Source organism: Crocodylus siamensis, unplaced genomic scaffold, assembly GCF_052110815.1.
Source record: "Crocodylus siamensis isolate JL-2025a unplaced genomic scaffold, ASM5211081v1 HiC_scaffold_47, whole genome shotgun sequence".
Taxonomy (NCBI): domain Eukaryota; kingdom Metazoa; phylum Chordata; order Crocodylia; family Crocodylidae; genus Crocodylus; species Crocodylus siamensis.
Genome location: NW_028324457.1, coordinates 12,098 through 36,572, shown reverse-complemented (window position 1 = coordinate 36,572; position 24,475 = coordinate 12,098). Strand labels below are relative to the sequence as shown.

General features: G+C 46.4%; 1 protein-coding gene across 8 annotated transcripts; it reads right to left on the bottom strand.

Moving 5' to 3' along the window:
- Positions 1 to 6: 6 nt before the first annotated feature.
- LOC149851902 (butyrophilin subfamily 1 member A1-like) lies at positions 7 to 22,894 on the bottom strand. Of its 8 annotated transcripts, none has more exons than XM_090030248.1 (8): positions 22,772 to 22,859; positions 22,240 to 22,301; positions 21,149 to 21,277; positions 7,931 to 8,082; positions 6,846 to 7,193; positions 4,008 to 4,289; positions 1,423 to 1,527; positions 7 to 205 (listed from the first exon to the last, which is right to left on the bottom strand). In XM_090030248.1, the coding sequence occupies exons 4-8, from the start codon at positions 8,025 to 8,027 to the stop codon at positions 132 to 134; spliced, it is 906 nt and encodes a 301-aa protein (XP_089886374.1). In that variant the 5' UTR covers positions 8,028 to 8,082; positions 21,149 to 21,277; positions 22,240 to 22,301; positions 22,772 to 22,859; the 3' UTR covers positions 7 to 131. The 8 variants fall into 8 exon arrangements, with proteins under 8 accessions (XP_089886374.1, XP_089886373.1, XP_089886375.1 ...); XM_090030247.1 differs by having other exon boundaries at positions 22,240 to 22,654; positions 22,772 to 22,855; XM_090030249.1 differs by lacking the exon at positions 22,240 to 22,301 and having other exon boundaries at positions 22,772 to 22,894.
- Between the last annotated feature and the right edge of the window lie 1,581 nt (positions 22,895 to 24,475).

The window sequence follows — 24,475 nt, the reverse complement described above, 5'->3', positions numbered from 1 at the left end:
TGAACTACTGCAACAGCGACAGCGCTCTGGGATAATAACAATGTCAGAGGCCAGGAAGGAGCATCTGAGGGCTCTGAGCAAAGTATTCACGACCAAGGGCATCTTAGTGAGTATGAATCTAACAGCTAGCTCTAGCTATATTGAATACCATGGAAAAAGCTGTGTTGGACATGGAAAAACTTACCAAGTTCTCGTTGAAGGTTTCCTGGATTGAAAAAAAACATACATTGATTAAGTGCTTCACTACAACTTCATAAGCCTGGCACTTTGTGTTCTGTGCGACAACCTCTCTGTGGTGCTTATTCGCATACCGCCAGTAGTATCCAGGGTCCAGTTGCTGAGAACCGTGTCTCTTTTCTCCCCATCCTCATTGGTGTGCAAGGGCGAGAGAAGGAAACTCTTTTGTGCTTATTTCGACTGTGCTAACTTGCTTTGATCTGCTTTTTAAGAATTCGAATATATGGGACTGGGTGAATCAAGATTGTGTGCATGTTCACAGCCTTCTAAAATTGTGAAATTTCTAGGAGTTTTGATGATGTAAAAGAAAAGTGGGTCGAAGTTTGCTGAGGTGGCCTGTATGGTAGCATGACTGGTATGACAGCCTAAGATGGATGAAGCCTGTGCTCAAGAGCTCCAGGCTAGAAGGGGCAAGCTCCACGTAGGAGTTGTGTCTGGGGATGGTATTGTACTTTTCCATGTAGCTGAGTAGGGAGATGTTCTGGTGATACATAAATCCCTCTAGTGGTTTCAGGATGGGATCTAGTACCCACTGGTCTCTAAACAATGGGCATCTCTGGAGCGCTGGTAGGTCAGGTAAACACCTGTATGTGCTAGAGTCTAAAGACTTGAGATTCTTGAGTTTGCTCAAGGTCTAGAAAAGCTCATTTACTTTGGAAACCAAAAGAAAGCAGTGGAAAAGTAGCCCCCACCTACCCCAGTGGTGCTGAGCAGCTGTTTACTTACATAGATTACTGGGGGCATGACATTAAATATTCTGTCGTGTTTGACTAACCATATGAGTGTAGAGATGTGTCAGAAGGCAAATTCCTATTTCAAGGACAGAAAGTTATACAAGTTTTAACAGAATAACAGCTCCACTTTTCTTTAATAGTATGTATAGGCATTTGGGGAAGTTAGGGAGCAGTTAGAGTTAAAAATGGCCCCCGGACTGGATGGGAGGGGTAAGTGTCCACTGGGGGCTGTGGGGAGTAGGCTTTTTTTAGCCCCTGATTCCCCCACCTGCAGACAAGCAACACCCCCTGCCAAGCAACACTTTGCTGTGCTGGAGGTTTGGTGTGTGGCACAGTGCCTACTGGCCTCCCTTTGCTTGGCTGCTGTAAAATCTTATTCATACACGCTTTGATTTATTAGAATTAAATTATTCACTAACTATACTATATATCCCCCCTACCCTGTATTTACCTTTTATTCTGAAGAGATATACATTCAAGATTGTGAAACTTAACACAACCACTAGGATCACGCTCAGCGCCACCATCCAGGGATTCACATGGGGAAAGAAGAGAACTGAAAAACAAGATGCCCAGGGTTGCTTTAGTTTGTTATTGGTGAAAAAAAAATCAAATGTATTTATTCCAAGACCATCCATTAATAGTTCCTCTCAGGAGTTGACTGAGATATGAACGAGAGCAGGAACTCCTAGCAGGATGCAATAAATCAGAAATATGCTTTAATGACCAACGAACTGACTTTCCATAGTGATTTATCATGAATAAACAGGAAACATGCTAGCTCACCTTTACATGGCTAAGTGGAAATTATTTAACCATATAACTGCAATTTTTGGCTATTATGCCATGTTTGGATAGTTTTTCTATCTGTAATGGAAGAGGATCAATCTTTATGTGAATCTGCTAGAAACAAAATCCAGAAATACTTTAAACCCTCCTCCATGTTCTCCATCATCACACAAGTGCTAGCCATAGGTCTTTTTTTTTCTGACTAAAGCTTTGGGCTCTGTGTGGAATTACATATATGCTCTAATACCTTCACAGCCATAATACGAGGTACTGATCATGCTCAGGAGGAAGGTCTAGGGCAAACACTATTATACATCTAAACAGTGTATAAAAGCCAAAAAAACCACACTTAGAACTATATGCTAAGGGGTCCTCCATTCAGAAAAGCCAGGGTTGGACCCAAATGGTGGGAGGGGGTGTGTGGGTTTAGACGTGAAACAGGGAGGAGGGGCAAAGTGACGTAAGATCTGAGCTGGGGTAAGGGAGCTGGATCAGATGCAAATGGTGTGGGGGAAGAGGGTGGGGTTGGACAGAACTGGGGGTCAGGGGGGCGGTCAGACCAAAACTGGGGGGAGGGAGCAGAGTTGGAGCAGAAGTGGGGAGAATGGGGGGAAAAACTGGTCAGAACCAAAGCGGGGGGAAGTGGGGTCGGACCTGAAAGTAGGGTTCGGGGGGGCGGGTTTTGAGCACTACCAGGGGGGTGGATCACACCTGAAGCGGGGGAAGTGGGGAGTGGGTTCAGACCTGAAGTGGGGGGAGTGGGGTGCTGGGATTAGACCCGAACCAAGGGCAGTGGTGTGAGACCTGAAGTGGGGTGGAAGGGTGGAGCAGAGTCAGAACCGAGGGGAGGGGAGGGGAGGGGGTAAGGTCGAAGCTGAAGTGCGGGGGAGGGGTGGGAAACAGTTAAAACCTGGACTGACCAGGGCGTGGCCCCAAAGAAGGGGGGATGGGGTTGGATCCAAACCGGGGAGGAGGAGGGGTGAAGTTGGACCAGAACTGGCAGGGGTAGGATCCTCAGTGTGGGGAACGGAGTGGGGAATGCTGTCAGACCCAAACCGGGGTGGAGGTGGGGAGTGTGGTACTATGCAAAGCGGGGTGGGCAGTGTCAGATCAAACGAGGGGTTTAGGGGTAGCGGGGGCAGAATTGAAGCAGGGCGGAATAGGACCCAAAGAGGCGGAGTTGGGGAAGTGGGGTGATACCTGAACCGGGGAGAGAGGAAGTGCTGGGTTGAATGTGGGGCGTGGAGTAGGAGCCTTAGTGAAGGGGAAGAGAGGGGGGAGTGGATTCAGACAAGAACCAGTGGGAAGCTGGGGTGGGGATCAAGGTCAGACCGAAAACAGCGGGGAGGGTGGAGAGGCAGGGTTGGACTCAAAGCAGAGGAGGAGTGAAGCAGGGAGCATGGTCAAACCCAAACAGGGGGGCAGGGGCATGTGGAGTCAGAACCGAAGTGGGCGTGGGAAACCGGGTCAGATCCAAAGTGGGGAGGGGAAAGCTGGTTCATACCCGAAAAGGGGTGCTGGGGCCAGGGTCAGACCCATACTGGGTGGGGTGGCATTGGACCTGAAGCCAGGTAGGTGGGGAGTGGGTTCGGACCTGAAGCAGGAGTGGGGGCTGAGGGGAGGGTCGAGTCAGACCCGAATTTGGGGGGGGGAGCCGAAGGTCTCTTTATTCTGACCCTATGATGAGTGGCTAAGAGCTCTGGGACTCTTCAGCCTGGAAAAGCGCAGGCTCAGGGGCGATCTGGTGGCCACCTACAAGTTTCTTAGGGTTCCTCACCAGGATCGGTGGGAATCACCAGAGTGCCCCAAAGGATGACAAGGTCAAACGGTCACAAACTTCTCCATGACCGTTTCCGACTCAACATAAGGAAGAACTTCTTTACTGTCCCAGCCCCCAAGGTCTGGAATAGACTGGTGCAGGAGGTGGTTCAAGCACCTACTCTGAACACCTTCAAAAGACACTTGGATGTTTATCTTGCTGGGATCCTGTGATCCCTGGTGACTTCCTGCCCCTGGGCCAGGGGGCTGGACTCGATGATAGTTTGAGTGACTGTGTCTGCCAGTTTCTTTAAGGTAAAATTTCCGAAGTTTGAGGGAGATAAAATCCAGATTCACATAAATAGCAAACACACAGTTCAATGGATTTCTATTATTACCCCATGGAAATGTTAGCCATGTTTGTTTGCTTCATATTTCACTTGGTTTCCAGTGGAGGTGGTTCACTGTAGGGTGTGGATGGAAACTTACCTGATATATGAGCTGCTGATTCCTTCTCTCGGTCGAGGAGGCTGTTCCTGATCCAACAGGACAAGTTCTGGTCTGAATGTCCATTTATGACAGCAGAAATTTCTGTTTCAAACAGGCCATTCACCTTTGGGGATTTGATTTCAGAAACCGATGGTATATGATGCCCCTGGGCATTTCTCCATAGAACCTGGGGCTCTGGGTACCACTCAGCTGATCGACATGTCACGCGGATCCCTCCCTTCTGGTAATCCTCCACAGCGATTACAGGATTAGAGCCTAAAGCTAGAAAAGAAAGAAATTATATTTCTAAAATCTGTTAGTGAATTTAGCAGAAGTCCCAAAACCCTGTTTCTGAGTAACCACAGAATGAACCTTTGCAGACATGACATCTAGCAAAGGAAAGAAAGCAATTGAAACTGAAGCAGATCAGGTTAAACAGAGCAGAGGGGCTTAAAGCAGGTAATCCATATATATTATATACTTTATCTGGTTCCAGGACAGAGTCTGGAACTGGTACTGTTCAATATCTTCATTAGTGGCTCCGATGAGGTAATAGAAAACACTCTGTCCATGTTTGCAGATGACGCCAAACTATGGGGTGAGGTTGAAACAAACTAGAGGGCAAGGAGCAAATCCAGGTGGATTTGGACAGGCTGGGGAAGTGGGCAGAACAGAATAGGATGCAGTTTATCAAAGACAAGTCCCATGTGTTGCTCCTAGGGAGGAAGAATCATCAACACTCCTATAGCCTGGGAGGTGCTATTCTAGGTAGCACAGCAGCGGGAAGGGATCTCGGAGTCGTAGTCAACTCCAAAATGAACGAGTCACCAATGTGATGAAATAATAAGTAATAGGGCTGTGCAAAATTTCCCCAGCTGTTTTGTTTTGACTTGGTTTTGACTCATTTTGAGGTCGAAACAGCAAAATCAAAAGGAAACAAAGGGCGTTGAAACAGCCTTGAAACAAAATGAGGCTAGTCAAAACATTTCGAAAGTCAAAATATTTCAACTATAATGCTTCATCCCTGGCACAAGATCAGTCAGGAGACAAGGAGTCAGCTCAGCTGGGATGACTTCCCGTGCCCATTTGAGCTAAGGAAACATGGAAACAGAGTGGAAACAGCCTTACTGTTTCAACAAAGCAAAATGGAACAACTGTTTCAAACTGAACTGAAATTCGATATAAAACGCCATTCCATTGAAACCTTGAAACTCAAGTGAAACAAAACAGTGCCTTTTTGCACAGCCCTAATACATAAAGCTAACCACACTCTTTCTTGCATAAGTAGGTGCATCACAACCATGTCTGGCGAAGGGATACTTCCCCTCTTTGTAGCATTGGTCAGGCCGCAGCTGGAGTACTGCATCCAGTTTTGGGCACCAGGCTTCAGGAGGGATTCAGGAGGACCAATTGAGGGACCTGAATCTCTTCACCTTCTGCAAGAGAAGGCTGAGAGGTGATCTTGTGGCCATCTACAAGCTCATCAGATGGGGCAGCAGGAACTATGGGATGCAATGTTTACCAGACGGTCATTGGGGTAACTAGAAAAAATGGCTACTAATTGCAGGAGCGCAAATGTAGATTAGACATCAGGAAAAAATTATTCGCAGTGAGGGATACCAAAATATGGAATATGTTTCCAAAGGTGCTATCCCCTTTCTTGGAGGTATTTAAGAGGGGATTGGAGAAACACATGCTGGGGTCATCTGACCCCGCACTCTTTCCTGCCCAGGGCAGAGGGTGAGACTAAATGATCTGATAGCTCTCTTCTGACCCAACACTCTGTGATATCTATGAAATTATATTATTGCTTTATCTTATAGTAATGATTAATGTAACTAAATGTATTGAATATTGCTTTATAATAGATATTTGTGTTCAAGCCTCTTAGATGTGAAAACAAAGCAGCCTCATCAGTGAAAACTCTAAATTAGGTGAATGGAAGGGGATAAAAAATCCTCCCTTCCCAGAAGTGCACATTTCAAAGGAACATAAATCCCAACCAATTGACATCATCCAAGTCCACAACAGAACTGGTTCACTTCAGATTCAGAAGTTTCCATGAAACAATGACATGTGAAAAAGGCAATCAGAGAACAGTTAGTAGAGTATTAGAAAAAGCCATCTATGAAGATAGGGTAAAGGCTGGAGGGAAAAGGGGAGGGGGTCGCCCCCCATGACGGAGCGGTGGTGATTAAGGAGATTGTAGGTGTATGTTACTTCCATGTCTAAACTTGCAAAAGAGGTCCAGATCATAGGCTCAAATCTTGTCTCTGTACAGGGCACATAGTTACAAGGTTTTGCTAAGAAGGGCTGGTTGTAGAAACTTATCCTGGGAATTGACTGACTACAGACTGACAGGATTCAAATTAAACAGAAAAAGAAGGAAATTAGGACTGTAACTGAGGTTTGGGATTTGAAAAGAGAAAGGTTTATCTTAGGGGAACATCTGGGCTTTTCGAACCTAGGAAAACAGAGGCAGAAAGGGCTATGTTTGCTATCTGTAACTATACTGGGGAGTAAATATGAGAAACGAAAAAGCACTATTTAGGATAATGTTAGTCCAAGAAAAATGAATATAACTGGGATGTGAAATTAGAAGGTCCCAAGCACTGAGAAATCGAGAGCAAAGAAAAACTAGCTGCTTTTCAGACATTGCTTAAAGTTATTAAATACTAACAAAAATTGAAATATGCCTGAAATGTGAAAATGGCTGGATAAAATTTAAATACAGTGTCTAATTGGAAAATAATTCACACATACGTTCCATGAAGTTGGCATATTTTGAAAGAGAAAAAACCTGAAAACCATGCCGATAAACTGACACAAGCCACTGACCTGCTACCTTCAGTTCTATTACAGCTTCTTCATAAGAAATACCATCATCAACAAAGCATTTGTATTGCCCTTCATCTGGAGGCCCAATATTGAGAATCCTCAAGGAAACGTTTCCATCTGTGAGGCCATCTTTCCAAAACACTGTCCTTCTCTTGTATTCTGGCATCTGTCCTCCCAACTGATCTCTCCCATCACGGCACAGATGAACATAATCTGTAAACTCAGACGGGTACCACCTCACTTCCATGTCCTTAGCGCTCATGTTGGGGGACAGCCAGCACGGCAATACGATCTCTTCCCCCACAATGGCAGTGATTGGCTGATCAGGTCCAACAACTGTAAACTGGGCTGCAAAATGTACCAAAAACACCTCAAAATAAACTCAGATGTAAAAAGAGAAATCAGAGATACTCAACATGAGATGGATTACCACCTGGCAGAGTTTAAGCTTGGACTGGTAAAGTGACAAATAACTGAAAGCACAGGTTTAAAATAGAAAGGGCTGAGCATCTTTAACTGCAGCTGACTGCCCAACATAAGATATTCAGTGGCTGAGAAATGATAGTATATCCTGAATAAATCCAGCCTAGGTATTTTTTTGTCATAGAAATGTCAACATTTTTAATTGGATATTTTCTGAACATTGTATCCCAGAAAAAATGTTGGTGCCTTGATGATTTAATCACATTTTGTAATTAGATACCAATATCAAATCATTGAAATGTCACATAAAAGAGAATTTTCCTCCTCAGTGTTGGTTTAGAAAAGCCAGTGGAGCGAGGAGAAGGAGGATGTAAGGATACTGTGGGAACGAGGAACATAGAAGCGCACAGAAATATGGAAATATGATCGGACGATAGAGAAAGCGCTATTCTTCTGTATGTTTGGGGAGAAAGAGGAAAACTTTTTATCTTAGATGTAGTTATTGTTTCTTCTTACACAATGATGTTAATGCCATCTAGAATTTCTCACTAATTCTTTTCCATTTGCCAGGAAAAACTAGAATTGGTGCAATGTGTCAATATAACACTAAACAAACTTTTCAGCAGCAGCAGAGCACACATTAGCACGGAGCAGACACCTACCTGATTCCACCTTGTAAATATGAAAAGTAATGAAGAACGTGAGTAAACCAGCCAGCGATGGGAAGACTCTGGAGATTTGGCACAATGAGGAAGGCATCTTCTTCACTGAAACTTGATCCAAAAGCACAAGGGGACAGCAGAAAAGTATTCACCTGGAGAACATAGAGCGCTGGTTACCACCGCTGTGTACTGGATAAGATAGGAGGAGGACAACACGCACACGTATACAAGGGGAACAACCGTGGTTTGAATAAACTTATGAAAGTGCAGAATTAAAACAGTCGCAGAAACACAAATTCCAGGGTTATCCCTGATAACTCCCTCCCTCTTTACCCCTAAATGAAAAATCATGTGTTGAGTAAGGAGACCATTAAGAGTTATCATTACATTTTAGACCATGTTAAATGAATGAAATCTAGAATTTTAATACCGTGCGATGGTAAAAAGGAAACATGGGGTCCAGATATAGTGACATGCCAGTACAGCTGTTCAAAGAAACATGAGATTTATCTTCTTCAAGCTCTTCAGACTACTGCGTCAATGGCTGTGGCAAACGTGGGCAGTGTTTCATAGATTTCATAGACATCAGGGCTGGAAGGGACCTTGGAAGATGGAGTCCAGCCCCCCGCCCAAAGGGCAGGAAGTCAGCTGGGGTCACAGGATCCCAGCAAGATAAGCATCCAATTTGCTTTTTGTAGCAGGGTACTAGGGTGCCTGCTACTGACGTTAGGAATAAGGGCTGCTGAAGCTCCCTAAGGCAGCACAGGTGCTGGTTGCCAGAGCAACCAGGCTGGTCACATGACCGGAAAGGGGCAGAGCTAGGCCTTTATAAACAGCCCAGGCCAAAGCCCAGCAGCAGTTCCCTTCTGGCAGCCTGAGGTGCAGGAGCTCTGCAGAAGAGTCCAGCAGAGCACAGGCCCCGGAGAGGGCAGGAAAGCGTGAGAAATGTGGCACAGGCCCCGGAGAGGGCGAGTACCGTGGGAAACACGGAGCGTGGGCCCGGATGCGGGGGTGACTGCGCGACGTATGAGAGGCAGGCCCCGGGGGGGGCGCTGCCTGGACGGGGCAAGCCCCGGAAGGGGGCAAGCCTAGTGAGAAACCTCGGAAGGGGGCAAGTTAATTGAGAAGCCCAGTGAGGGCAATGAGCGCATGAGCGCAGGGGGACTGGCCCCAGTCGGCCACGGTCTGGGAGAAAGAGAGGCCCCAGAAGGGGCGCGTAGATTGAGCAGACCCCAGGGGGGAGAGTGGATATAATTAGTAGGCCCAAGGGGGCTAGCGAACAGAGGGGGCTGGTTGCGTGACAAGCCCAGGGGCGCCGGTAAAAGGGAGCTGGTTGCGTGACAAGCCCAGGGGCGGCAGGGAAGGGCGCCTATAAGAAACTGACCAGATAACGTCCGGTACAGCTGCGAGGCTTGGGGCGTGCTAAAGGGGAGGTAGGAGGCACGCATAGCCCTTAAGGCCGGGGTGCACCGAGTTGCCCCATAAGGAATGTTCCAGCGTAACGCCGTGTACGAGGGGATCAAAGGCAGCCTCCCTTACAGAACCATATACCAACATGACGTGGCGGGCAAGATAAGAGGGTGCTGGATCGCCCATTTGACACATTAAGGGGGCGCTAGGGGGATCACGGCCGCCCCTAGGCTCCCACCCCGTGACACTCTTGAAGGTGTTCAATGTAGGTGCTTGAACCACCTCCGCTGGCAAACTGTTCCAGACCTTGCGGACTCGGACAGTAAAGGAATTCTTCCTTATGTCCAGCCTTAAATGGTCTTGCAGTAGTTTATGACCGTTCGACCTTGTCATCCCTTGGGGCATGCTGGCAAACAAACATTCCCCCAGATCCTGGTGGTCACCCCTAATAAACTTATAGGTGGCCATCAGATCACCCCTGAGCCTGCGCTTTTCCAGGCTAAAGAGCCCCATGGCTTTCAGCCTGTTGGCATAAGGTCTGTTTTCCTGACTTTTGCTCATGTGCATGACTCTTCGCTGGATCCCCTCTAGCTTCTTCACATCCTTTTTGAATTGTGAAGCCCAAAACTGGATGCAGTACTCCAGCCATGGCCTCAGCAAGGCCGAGTACAAGGGGAGAATGACGTCCCGGGATTTGCTTGAGAAGCATCTGAGGATGCAAGCCAGCATTTTGGTTGCTTTACTAGCCGCAGCATCACATTGAAGGCTCATGTTCATCTTGTGGTCAACGATGACCCACAAATCTCTTTCTTCTGTAGTGCTAGCCAGCGTAGCACTGCCAAGCCTATAAGGATGCTGCAAGTTTTTCCTCCCAAGGTGGAGAACCTTGCATTTTTCGGCATTAAACACCAGCAGGTTCTTGTCCACCTATTTGCTGAGCCTGTCCAGGTCAGCCTGGATCGCCCTCCTGACTTCTGGTGTGGATGGTTTGCCCCAAAGTTTGGTGTCATTGGTAAACTTGGCCAGTCCGTTTCTGACTCCAATGGCCACATCATTAATGAAAACGTTGAACAATATGGGTCCAAGGACAGAGCCTTGGGGGACCCCACTGGTCACAGGACACCATAGTTTCATAGTTTCTAGAGTCGGAAGGGACCTGAGCAGATCATCTAGTCCAACCCCCTGCCATGGCAGGAAAGAATACGTGGTCAAATGACCCCAGCAAGATGTTCATCTAACCTCCTCTTAAACACCCCCAGGGTAGGAGCCCGCGCCACTTCTCTTGGAAGTTGGTTCCAGACCCTAGCCGCCCTGACCATGAAGTAGTGCCTCCTGATATCTAACCTAAATCTACCCTCTGCCAGCTTGTGGCCGTTATTCCTGGTCACTCCTGGCGGTGCTCGGGGGAACAGGGACTCCCCCAGTGTCTGCTGATCCCCCCTGACTAGTTTATAACAGGCCACAAGATCCCCCCTCAGCCTTCTCTTTTGGAGGCTGAACAGGTTCAGGTCCCGTTCCCTCTCCTCATAGGGCCTGCCCTGTTGTCCCCTGATCATACGATGGCCTCCTCTGAACCCTCTCCATGCTGTTCACATCCCTCTGGAAGTGTGGTGCCCAGAACTGGACACAGTACTCCAGCTGCGGCCTGACCAGTGCCGCATAGAGGGGGAGGATCACCTCTTTGGACCTGCTCGAGATGCATCTGTGGATGCATGACAAGGTGCGGTTGGCCTTCCTAACTGCCTCCCCACACTGCTGGCCCATGTTCATCTTGGAGTCAATGATGACCCCGAGATCCTTTTCCGCCTCTGTACTAACAAGAGGGGAGTTCCCCAACCTGGAGGTATGGTGCCGGTTATTCCTCCCCAGGTGCATCACTTTGCACTTGTCTGTGTTGAATCCCATCCTAGTCTCATTTGCCCACCCTTGTAACCTGTCTAGGTCTGATTGTAGCCTGTTGCACCTTTCCAGTGTGCCCATGTCCCCCCACATCTTAGTGTCGTCAGCAAATCTGAACAGGGTGCTTTTTACCCCTCGTCCAAATCACTGATGAAGATGTTGAACAGTGGGGGCCCGAGGACCGAGCCCTGCGGGACCCCACTGCCCACGTCCTTCCAGGTTGAGAAGGACCCATCCACTACCTCCCTCTGAGTGCGGCCCTCCAGCCAGTTGGCGACCCATTTGACTGTGTGGGTGTCGACACCACAGCCCCCCAGTTTCTTAATGAGAACGGGGTGAGAGATAGTGTCAAAAGTCTTCCGGAAGTCCAGGAAGATTATATCCACTGCTACCCCTGCGTCTAATGATCTGGTGATCTGGTTGTAAAAGGCCACCAGGTTGGTCTGACAGGACCTGCCACTGATGAACCCGTGTTGGTTGCCCCTAAGCATGCATTTCCCTGCTGGCCCCTCCTGGATGTGTGCCAGCATAATTTTCTCAAACAGCTTCCCTAAGATCGGGGTAAGACTAACTGGCCTGTAGTTTCCCAGGTCCTCCTTCCTGCCTTTTTTGAAGGTGGGGACCACGTTGGCCCTCTTCCAGCCTTCCAGCACCTCACCAGAGCACCACAAGTGCTCGTCAAGCCGTGCCAGGGGACTTGCAATGACCTTGGCCAGTTCCTTTAGAACTCTAGGGTGGAGATCATCCGGACCGGCTGACTTGAATACGTCCAACCCCTCCAGAAGCTCCCTAACTAAATCCTTGCTAACCCATGGTCCAGGTGCGTCTCCCCTGGGGCCCAATGGGGCCCAGCAGGGAGGTGGCTGTTCTGGTCCCTACTTAGGAAGACGGAGGCAAAGAAATCGTTAAACATGTTGGCTTTGCCGTCCGGTGTGACGACCAAGTTTCCCAACGTGTCCTGCAAGGGCCCCACATTACCCGGGACCTTCTTTCTACCCCCTATGTATTTAAGAAAGGACTTTTTATTGTCCTTAATCTGGGAAGCTAGTCCCAGTTCCATCTCTGCCTTGGCCTTCCTAACTACCCCCCTACATCCCCGAGCAACTATAGAATAGTCCTCCCTGGTGATGACCCCTTCTTTCCATTGGGTGTAAGCCTCCTTTTTAGCAAGGAGACATTCCCGGATGCTTTTGGTGAGCCACGGAGGCTTGTGTGCTCTCCTGCTCCCTTTGATCCTGTTGTAATCATTTTGCACTTGCTAAGTGCTATAGGTGGCCATGTTCGCACGTGTTTAATGTTTATGTAACAAGTGCTGGGTGGATGGGAGGCTCTGGGGCTGCAGCGTGGAAGCACCATGTGGCTGGAATTTTCCGCACGGGGTCTCTCAAGGGGAAGACCAGGGCTTGTCAATAATGTGACGGTCACCGCCCCGGGCCAATGAGAAAGCGCCACATGTAATTAGACCGCCCTGCATCACAGAGAGTATAAAAATCATCGCGCTGTGAACTTTGGGGTCTTTGCGCGCCCGACGGAACGTACCCTACGGACTGAATCGACACGGAGCGACCTTCGGCCTGGCCAGCCGGAGGGAAGGACGCCAGACCCTCCTGATCCTGGCGACCCTTCCCGGAGATACAACACCAGTGTGAGTGGGTGCTCACTGGTGCACCCAGCATAGTTGATTTTGTTTTGTTTAAACCTTATTAATAAAATTAAGCCTGACCTTTAAAGAGAGCGTGATCTGCGTAAGCCCGACTATCAAAAGATCCTGTCCACATGGCGTCACGAACAGGATGGTCGGCTGCAGATCATGACCGGGATGATCAGTCTCGTTGTCAGGCATGTCCTTGGGCATCCAGCTGCAGGCAGCTTGTGGATGCTGATGAACTTTGGCGCCATCTGCAATTTCATCAGCCTCCCAGCCACACCGATAATGACGGGACCCAAGTATTTTGTGTGTGGCTTGAGGAAGACCCCAGGAGACCTTGGGAAGCCCGTCTTACAGGCTGCGCTCTCGGCTGCGTATTAAGAGATCCCGCAGTCGCTTTCTCTATCCCGTCGGCCGAAGGGGAGCAGGTCGCCGCAGCCAGCGAGTTCCCCCCTCCCGAATGGGATGCCACCCCCTCCCAAGAGTGGGACGGTTGTGTGGAGGCGATCGCGGTGCTTGCAGGTGACAAGGGGTGCTTGCAAGGAATCGCTCCCCCCTCTCCATCCACGATCCCCGGCGGCGTCAGTCACCGGCGGCTGCACGCCCTAGCTGAAGATCTTGGGGTGTTAAAAGAAGGGAAAAAGAAGGGAAAGAAAGTCGCATGCTTGCGTGCTTGTCTTGAAACCCTCGTATCCACCCTTAACCGCTTGAATGATTATGAAGTGGCGGTTGTTACCATGAGCCGCGCCAGCAAAGATGGCGCCCTTCAACAACGGCCGAGCGGCGGAGACAAGCCAGAGCCCCCGCCCCCTGCTCCGCCCACTGCCCCACCACCATATTTGGGAGACAAGGCACCATCTCCACCGGTGACGCCGCTATATCCACCACTCCTTGAAGGGCGGGGCAAGACTCGTCCTCCTCCAGAGCCTCCTCCTCCAGCGCCTCCTCCGTCAGTGCCCAACTCCGTGCCAACCCCTCCACTTCAGGTTCATCCTACTGAGATTGTGAAAACCCGCCAGGACAACGACGGCAACATTATCACCGAGCAAACCACCAGAGACCGCGATCGTATCCCCTCGTGATGTCCGCCCGTCGACAGGACGAGGAGGCTGATACCGAACCTCTCATCTGCCCATCCATCACGCTGCCACCGCGAGACCCACGGGCACTGCCCCTGTCATTTGTGGGGCTATGGGTGAGACTTGTGGGGAAACCAAGGGGGTCGGGAGCAACTGCCCCCACATCAGGACCAAGTGTAATCCCACGCCGACGTCGGAAGCTATGGTTACTGTTTTTGATCTATTTCTTGTTGTTAACTAATGTCATTGTAATGCTTTCCTTTACAAAACGCGCGAAGCGAAGTTTAGATTTATCCCCATTACCCGTTGCAGATAACTTATTCCTCCGCACCTCACGGGAGTGGATGTTACTGGACACACCTCAGGCTCGGTTTGTGCCCACGCACCTAGCTCAGCTGCAGATAGCCCTTTTCATATAGCTGTTATCCCTGTTAATTACACAGAGTTATTTTTGAGTTTTACACGTAATTCTTCCGGTAACGAAACTATCCACTATTTAGCATGTAGAACGACTTGCTCCGTTAAAACCCTTACTTATGCATGGAAGTGGAATGGTACCCACCCGATTAATTGCACAGTCCAAGATGTGCCACAGGGTTGCTTTAATCTTACCCATGGGCCACCTTGGGGAGCACTGCACTCCATCGTGCCCAACCCCAATAATGTCACTCTTTCTATCCCATCACTTCCTCAAGCCGTTTTACAAACAGTAAAGGTTAAACTTTCTACCCTTGACACCCAGTGTTTTTGGCCGGGGTGTCACACTATTCCGTGTACCTTCAAAACGTCCATGTCCAGGAGGGCTTTTGAAGATATTACGGCATTCCGTTTGTTTTCCACAAAAGCTTTTATGACAATAGGGAGTAATTTCGGTTTATCTGCTCACCGTAAGGCATTTAAGACCTTTACCAACCACTTTAGCCCGGATCTCAAGTCATTATCGGCCCTTTTCAATACAAAACCCCCCCCACTAGTGGGGCTAATTCCAGCTCCCCATGACACCATGTTTTATTGCCAACGGGATGAAAATTCAACCCAGGCCATTTTATATAGTCATTTTCCATATCACTTGAACGTTTGTTGTATCTTGGTACAGGTTACCCTATGCCCTTATCAGTTTTCCAATGTCACTCATTGGACCGCCCCACCTACGCTCCCAAATAACGCTCGAGCACGCCGCAACGTACTTTCCACTGACCAAATCACAGGTGTCATGGGAGAACCAAAATTCTGGTCCAATATGACCCACACTGAGCATAGGAAGTTTGCTACCGGATGGACTTTATATGGTATGTTCGTCACTGGTGCTTCTGCCTCTGCTTTAGCCATTCAGCAGTTACAGACTTTAGAACTGTTGGCAAGACTCGCCAACGGTACAGCAGACGCTTTAGAAGTGTTTAATCGCCAGTTGCAGGACACCTCTAAAATGGCGTTTCAAAACCGTCTTGTATTGGATTTTATGTTAGCTAAAGAGGGTGGGTTCTGTGCGACGTTGAACCTCATTGCACCACATGAGACTTGCTGTCTCGTCATTTATAATGCCTCAGAACCCCTCTCCAAAGCTATCAACCAAATCCGCAAGGTAGCAGAAGACACACGCACAATCGTTCAGACCCCTTTTAATTGGTTAACAAGCACATTCCAATCACTATTTAACCTTTGGCTTTCGCCGTGGTTAGTAAATCTGTTAACCCCCCTGTTTACAATCTTGATTGTGATTTTAGTTGGGTCTTGTTGTATTGGCCTAGTTGCCCATTGTATCCGACGTCAGGTTACATCTGTCATGCTTATTGCACATCACAAGCACTTTCCCCAGACAAATGTGAACCCCCAAGAAATGAGGCGAAGCGCATTATAGAGCTAGTTCAGTAACCAAGTTCCATTTCTGTTTAACTAGTTAAATTTAATGATAATACTTACCTTGAACTGAACTAGACATGTTAAGGTTCCTGTTCAACTGCGCTTTGAGTGTTTGGGCCGTTGCCCCATTTTCCCTCTAAAGTTTAGAGTGTGTTAAGTAACGGAAGCAACTCCAATGTTCACAGCTGTTTAATGTTCCTTTTGTTATCTTATTATTGTAGTGGTTCGTTTACCAATTTGTTGTAAGCCACTTGGCTCACATGGCCAGGGGGGCATGTTGTAATCATTTTGCACTTGCTAAGTGCTATAGGTGGCCATGTTCGCACGTGTTTAATGTTTATGTAACAAGTGCTGGGTGGATGGGAGGCTCTGGGGCTGCAGCGTGGAAGCACCATGCGGCTGGAATTTTCCGCACGGGGTCTCTCAAGGGGAAGACCAGGGCTTGTCAATAATGTGACGGTCACCGCCCCGGGCCAATGAGAAAGCGCCACATGTAATTAGACCGCCCTGCATCACAGAGAGTATAAAAATCATCGCGCTGTGAACTTTGGGGTCTTTGCGCGCCCGACGGAACGTACCCTACGGACTGAATCGACACGGAGCGACCTTCGGCCTGGCCAGCCGGAGGGAAGGACGCCAGACCCGCCTGATCCCGGCGACCCTTCCCGGAGATACAACACCAGTGTGAGTGGGTGCTCACTGGTGCACCCAGCATAGTTGATTTTGTTTTGTTTAAACCTTATTAATAAAATTAAGCCTGACCTTTAAAGCGAGCGTGATCTGCGTAAGCCCGACTATCAGAAGATCCTGTCCACAGATCCTTGTTGGGATTACGTTCCTTTTTGACCATGATGAGTGACTTCCATCAATTACTACCCTCTAGGTCTGACCACAGAGCCAGTTCTCCAGCCAGCAGATTGTGGTGGAACTAAGGACACAATTGGCCAGTTTTGCTAAGAGGTGATCATGGGATAGCAGATCGAAGGCTTTTTTGAAGTCAAGATATATGACGTCAATATCTTCTCCCTTGTCCAGGTGATAGGTCACCTGGTCGTAGAAGGAAATGAGATTGGTCAAGTGAGACCTACCTGCAACAAACTCATCCTCAGGATGTTGGCATTGGCCAGTCCATTAAGGATGGCCTCTCTAATAAACTTTTCTAAGATCTTCCCCAGGATAGAGGTCAGGCTGATGGGCCTATAGTTAGCCAGATCCACTTTCCTCCCTTTCGTGAAGATAGGCACCACATTGGCTTTCTTCCAGTCCAGAGTGCCAGGTGTTTTCAAAGATCTGTGCTGAACAGTGTTGATCAGTACTGCATAATGAGCTGTATGCTCTGTAGTGTGGAAATGGTGTTTTGCAATGTCTGAGAGTTTCAAACAGTTTCAGAATCCTTCACTATTTCCAACAGGCCAAGAAGCCTAAAGGAGTTTCACTTACAGACAATGATGCAATTATCCCAGGTCCTAGGGTTAGACAGTCTCGTGGGATCACTGATGGAAAACAAAGACTCATCAGAAAAAGCTGCTGAGATATTTGGTTACTGAGTTTGGCCATGGAAAGGCAAGTTGTGGTTTTGACAAAATGGAATGAGTGGAAATTAATATAGAATAAGAGTATAAATTCAGAGTGTTCCTGATTATTTTCTCTGTGGATAGTCTTACTTCAGAATAAGTGTTTTGACATGTAGAGTTAATTGGGAATGGTTATTCTGGAATTACTCCCCCTGAACAGGAGACCTAAACTGAGTGTTTTAACTTTCAGTCAATCAAATGAGAAACCCATTTAACTTGGCTTAAGGAATATATCTTTGAGAAGGTTTTCCACTGCTGTGTAAAAGTAAAAGTGGGCACAGGCTTCTGCCAGGTGTCCATTCAATCCTGCACAGCAATACAGACATCAACTTTTGTTGACTTTGTGATGCCATAAACATTTTTATGCTGGCACAAAGGAAAAGGAAATAGATATCTGCACTCTATGTCACACAACAATGTGTTTGCTAAAAAAGGTAGCAATAATTTGTGCTGCTTTATTGTGGTGGATGTGTATTTTCTTTATGGAAGGAAAGCACAGGCAGCCTGGAGCTTCCCGCACTCTCCAGCCACCTCAGGCACAAGGTCTCTGGGTTTTGGGTCTCAGCCTTGCGTGCCTCAGGATTTTCCACGCAGGATCTGGCCCCTCAACCTCAGGAGTGCCCGCATGGCTTTCTCTGCTTCCAGGAGCTCTGGGGTGTGACTCTGGAAGCTGGGAAACTTAAGGATGCCCCCTTCTCTATACATGCCTGTGGCAATCTCTATTTTAATGCTGTTCTCAGGTTGACTCAAAATGACGTTTCACAGTGTTTATAGGAGTTACGAAACAACAGGATACAGGGCAAAATCCTGTTTTGCCTCATAGACAAATAAGTGGGACATAAGTGTCTCTTTTATGGGTATAAATCTAAATGTAATTCTACCTCACTTTTTGCCATTATAAAAATCACACTTACAATAATACCTAAATCCACAACATGACAACCCTGAATATAGAGAAACCGTAGGGAAATTCAGTTGCCAGGGAGATGTAGTTAGAGTCAGTTAGATTAGTTAACCAGGTGGATTCAGCTGCCACCATCTCCACTAGCGAGTGCTATCACTACAGCAATGTCTTCCCAGCTGTGGTCATGACAGCTCCCCAGTGTAGACAAATAATTGGTGGAAGTCAGCTGAAGCCCAAAGCAGTGTTTCTTCAAGCGAACCCAGTAGCAGAGTAATCTGCACACTGATGTGGCTGCACTATCCCCGTACTCAAGCTAACTTATTTACAGGCAGACCAGGTATCTTCATGCTCTGCTACAAACTATGGGGTAGACACACTTGGAGTTGTTTCAACATTTCAAGTGAGTCTGGGAAACAATCACTGCATCAGGCTCTTGCATTTTGAGCAGTTGTTTCCTGTGCTGTGCAGGAACTGCCTTCTTTTAGCTGTAGACGATATAATACCCAGGGGCAGGTCTGGATATCAGTTCCCACACGTAAAGGGGCAACCCACAGAGCTGCCTGCCCTCTGCCCGAGCCCTTCACAAGCTGCTGCGGGTTCAGTGTGAGAGGCTAGGGAAGAGACGCCTCGCATAGGGACCTGCAGGCTCCTAACACCGAGGCTTCAAAAAAGTATGGGTCAGGGCCCCAGGACTGATAGGGCTTGCCTAAAAATAATGGGGTGTAAAATGCATTTTGAATTCTGTCACCTGAGACCTTCATTACCCTGGGATCATATACTCTAGAGTATGAAAGAATATGAATATGCTTTTCTCTGGTATAATGGGGATGGGAAATTTCTGTAAGAAACAAAAACACCAGAAAAACTTCGAGCAGTAAATATCATTTAACAGCAGGACTCAAGGAGCTTAGGCTTTAAGAAAAGCATTATCTATTTCTACATTAGTGATGTAGCAGTGGAAATGGACAGCATTACGATATAGATTCATAGAAGATGGCAATTAAAACAATTTTAAAATTGTTTCAAGCATTCCTGCAATTTCCCCACTAATTTTGTCATGCAATGATGTCAAACAAGTTCTTGTTTCAAATAGTTTCAAAGTGAAATATATGCATTGCCGGGAATCTATAGATTTTCAGTGTTTACTCTCTATTGATGCTTAGAGGAGAAAAAAAAAAAGAAAAAATCCCTGAGGAACATTTTTGTCATGTTTTGTTTTAATTTCCATTTAATTTGTGATTACACAAAAATATGTTGTGAATTGCTTTCTAAAATAATTGGAAAAAAGTCCATAAAAATTAAAATAAAGAAAAGTCCATTATGTTTAAAAAGCTTTCATGAAAAATTGTTAAAAAATTTTACTCTCCCCTAAGACACTCCAATAAAACTTTCTGTCCTGTAATAAAAACTGTGATGACTACTCTAATTCACCACTTGTAACATGACTTATCCCACCAATGGGTCATCAAATATTCCCTGAAGCTATATCATAGTTATCCCTGTGAGCCAGCCCTCCACATCTACTACACGGACATTTGTTAAATCAATGGAACATTATAGTATCTTTAGAAATATTGGTCCCAATTCAGCATGTATGTATTTCCATACTTATTAATATTTAATTATGTGCTTAATTCCCACTGATGCCAGAATTAATAAAAGATACAATTTTCCAATTTGATTAATTGTGGAAATACTATTTTTCTGCTTCTTTCAAAGAAAAATATTAAAATAACTGTACAATCAGAGCAGAAAGAAAAGGTCAAAAGTAAATAATGAAAAAAGAAAATGGTGGAAGCTGAGATTGGAAGTCTTTTTTTCCCTGGGCCCCAAGTAGAAGAGGTTCTCTTTCATAACATTTTGTCTTAACTTAGAACAAGATTTGTCTGTTTGTTTTCCTCCCATTTTGTTTGGGTGGTTTGTGGGGGGGTTGTTCTTTTCTGAGGTTTTTGTTTTCTTTTTGCTATGATGTCTGTAAAGTATTTGTAATGAAATTATTTCATAGATTTCATAGATTTCATAGACATTAGGGCTGGAAGGGACCTCGGGAGATCATCGAGTCCAGCCCCCTGCCCAAAGGGCAGGAAGTCAGCTGGGGTCATAGGATCCCAGCAAGATAAGCATCCAATTTACTCTTGAAGGTGTTCAATGTAGGTGCTCGAACCACCTCCGCTGGCAGACTGTTCCAGAACTTGGGGGCTCGGACAGTAAAGAAATTCTTCCTTATGTCCAGCCTGAAACGGTCTTGCAGGAGTTTGTGACCGTCCTATTGGAAGTCAAGGGCAGTCACAATGCAGATAAACTGAACAGGAGACGAACCATGTGTCCTAAAGATATGTAGGCAAGGGAGACCAGAAGCTGCTTCTTCATCCCCCACTTTGGAGTGGGAGGAATCTCAGTGAGCACAAAGAATCCCAATATAGCTCCATGACAGGAAAAAGGCTCTGACCACTTCCTCCCTCTAGCACTCAAACCTCTCCTGGAGTAGGGAGCCCCCTTATTAATGCACAACTGCGAGAAGATGGAAGTAGTAGTGTAGGCTGTGTCAATCCCAGCTCCTTTCCAAGCACAGGAATCCACCTTCCTCTATGTTATTTTGGCCACTGGACATACGAGCACCCCTGCTCTTGTCTCAGAACAGTGCATGACCATTCTGAAGGCAGGATTATTAATGGAAGGCTGAACAGCTTCAAATTTTACCCTTAAAATTAATTTGAAATCAAGCTAATCCTGCTCTCCAGTAGTTCGAGGTTCTGCCTGCCACATACTACAAAAGAATCTTGCTTCATTAATCTAAAAGGCAAAGATGGAAAGAAAGAAAAGAAACTAAAAGACAGAATATACCTTGTTTATCTTCTCTTTTGGATGCGTCAGGAGATTTGGGAAGTGAGACAGAACATCACAGTTGAGAACAACTTGTGTCTGTTCATCCGTACCAGTTACTATGTTGCCTACTGCTCTCAGGGCTGCTGTCTACATTTGAAGGAAAAAAACCAACGTAGTTATTACAGATATCGTCACTACTTGTGCTCATATAAGGACAATTACAAAAAAAGAGTATCCCTTTATAAAATTTGGTATTTTGTTTTCCTACTATGCTTAGAAATTCACAGAATTTCATAAGCAGAGGTGGAGTTCCTGCACAACCACCCATTCCCAAAGTGAAAGAGCAGGGTCCAGTGTTTTCCTGAATTAAAGCATTCCAATTGAAGTCAAAATGCCACGGGTAGAAAGTCAATAAATTACAACAAAAGGAGGAAAGACTACAGTTAATTCACAGGTCATATTTGAGTTGCATGAAACAATGCTGTTTGGTCCGTATTTCCCTTGGTTGCCACTTCTCAATTCAGGTCTGTACTACAGTAAGAGAAGACTTTTTTTTTTTTAATTTCTACTGAGCAGACTAAAGTTGCTTTCAAAGTGGACTTTAGTTTTCTATGCGTTGGTCTGGTAACAACTAAGAGTTGACATGATGTATAAAAAAAAAAAATAATTTTCATTAAATGAATTTGCTTGACAAATCTCAGGAGTCAAATTTCAAAGTATTACTTAAGTAAACATGACAAATATACAAATACCATAGCAAATAAGTCATTTTGTGCTATTTGCTATGGCTTCAGAGTACTCACTTATAACCTAGCTTCTAGTTTTCCTGTTTTTGAAGCTGGCAAGAATTCATCAGTTTTCTTATCTAAATACCAACTTTAGTAAAAGAGTATGGCACCTGACAATTTATTTTCATACTCAAAAGGTCCCAAAATAATAATTCTGATTTCCTTTGTGAATGTACAAATACTTTAGTTTTTGCCTAAATAATAAAACAAAATGTCAAAGGATCATCTAATCTCTGTATTATTACAGAACCTAAAAATGGGGTGTTTTGGAGGCTATAATAGGTCTCCTGAATGTTTCTCGATCAAGTGAAGTTCACCTACCTGCCTGATCCTGCCGAGCGGTGCTGTGCTGTGATCTGCCTCCGAAACAGGGCTTCGGTTTTCTCAAGTTGGAAGAAGTTTTTCACAGTGTCAGACAGCAAGATCCACATCTCATTCCCACAGTAAAAGCGCTATAGTGTTTAATTGTAGTTTTCCTGTCCAGTTTCTTTAATTTCAGACTTGTATATGTGTTGTCATCTTGCAGCATTTGTTGCGTTAGGAAGTGAAAGGAACAGCAGCTTCCCGGGCAGGGCGCAGCCTGCTGCACATGCGCAGACACGAGCACTTACATGTGGGGGGAGTGGGGGGGGGGACATTTAGATTCCTCCAAAAAAGCCTGGACTTAAGAGCTTTTGAGTCCTTTGACCTTAGTAAAAAGCATTTCCTGCCGCTCTTAGTGAGCTTAAGAATTTGTCTGGAAAGGAAAAAGGGAACACAAGTCCCAGGGAAAGAGAGCATTGACCATTGCCCCAATATAGCACCAATAGACATACAAAGGCAGGAGCACCACAGACAAAAGGGGTTTTCTTACCTTTTTAAAGAAAAGTGGAATTTGCAGTTCACGACTCTGCAGGGTTGCCCATCACCGCTCATCACTTCCTCTTCCTGCTTCCGGAGGCCTCTGGGATTTGTAGTTCAGCCTCACAGCCTGCAGGGCTCTGCAGGGTCGCTCCCCTTCTGCTGTGTACTGACGTTACATTTCCTGTCCACACAACACATTACATTACACAATGCACACGCTACAGTATGAGCTTTCGTTACCTGGCTAGATCACAGCTCTTCTCCACTGACAGAAAGAGAAATCGGGGTGAGGACGTATCTGAGCAAATGCGGCTGTAAAAGGACCCTTGGATGAGGAGCACCTGCCTCAAGCACCAGCCAGGGAAGACCAGAGTGATGCTGGACACAAATGGGGCAACATGTGGAAGGACTCGCTGGGACACTGTCCTTTCATGGCATTAAATCCATACAGACCTCATCCATTAAAGTCATGTGAAATCTCTAAGCATAGGCAGAGGAAGAAAAATGTATTTGGATGGGCTGAGTGTGCATGCGTACTCCCCCCGCTCCCCGCCCCCTTGGAAAGTTTGTAGGTGAAGGGCTGCTTGGGTGGGGGGAGCACATTCCCCTGCTTGCTCTCCCACGCCACGCCACACCCCTCAAACAGCAGCTGGGATCTGATTGAAGCAGAAATCGCGGTTCGTTTCTTTTGGAAGCTCGCGAATAATAATTCCTCAGGCACACATTTTTAGCAGCACCAAAGATGTATTTGCAAATAGGGTCAGAGCAGAGACAGAAAATCTCAGATTACTCTGAACCACCGAGGAAACCCCAAACCGGAGCTTATATACCCTCTCTCCTGAGCACATGGGCAGAAACAGGAACTCTTACAACATTTTCCGGTTTATACAAACATATATGTTAATGACGTCACGTCATACATCCCATGTGCATTATAATTAACTATTTAAGTATGCGGGGCGGGTAGGCTTATATGCATCAGCTAATTACGCATGCCCAGAAAGCCCTCTAGGTCACCAAAGGTTGAAAATCCCCCTTTTCCCCCCTCCCTCCAAGGAGTTAGTTGATTGAATTACAGTGTCTGTATCCTTCATGTGGATTGTCAGGGGAGTGTGATTTAGCATAGAAAGGCTGACAGATTGGTCAATACAGTAGAAGGGAGTGTTACTTTTTAGCACAATGGGTTTTTGATAGTGTTTCCCTTTATCAGATATGAGGCAGAAACTGCAGACCGTGCAGTTTTAATGACACTCTATATTCATTATGCATTCCTAATAATAATATTTCTAACATGATTGCCCCATGATCTGGCCTGGTCAGGGCCCTATACATGATGTAAAATATCAAGTTTCGCAACTAATTGTGATTATAAACTACCTGCAGGGTTTATCCTCAGCCATTCCTTCCAGCATTAAACAGTCCTTTTTTTTTATTCCAAACTGATACATGAGAGTTCCTCTTGAAGTTTCCCTGGCTGGAAAGTGGCGGATCTGCATACAGGAAGTTGGAGCAATTCAAATCCAATCAAGTGAGTGTCTTAAAGAGACAGCCGCACTTCCAATAAAAGGCAAGTAGGGGCACCTAGGAACAGGGGTCTGGAAGGCCTCAAAGACCATGCAGTTTACTCCACTCTTCTACTGAAAAGTCATTTTTAACTTTTTTCACCCTGACCTGAAACAGACCTCCTTCCTCTTGCTGCCTTCATAGGGGTGGA

Excerpts from the sequence above, each read along its gene's own strand:
- LOC149851902 (XM_090030249.1), bottom strand. The coding sequence starts at position 8,027 with ATGCCTTCCTCATTGTGCCAAATCTCCAGAGTCTTCCCATCGCTGGCT. Across the intron at positions 1,528-4,007 it reads ATCAGCAGCTCATATATCAG|TTCTCTTCTTTCCCCATGTG; the intron begins GTAAGTTTCCAT and ends CTTGTTTTTCAG. Across the intron at positions 206-1,422 it reads ATATCTCTTCAGAATAAAAG|GAAACCTTCAACGAGAACTT; the intron begins GTAAATACAGGG and ends TTTTCAATCCAG.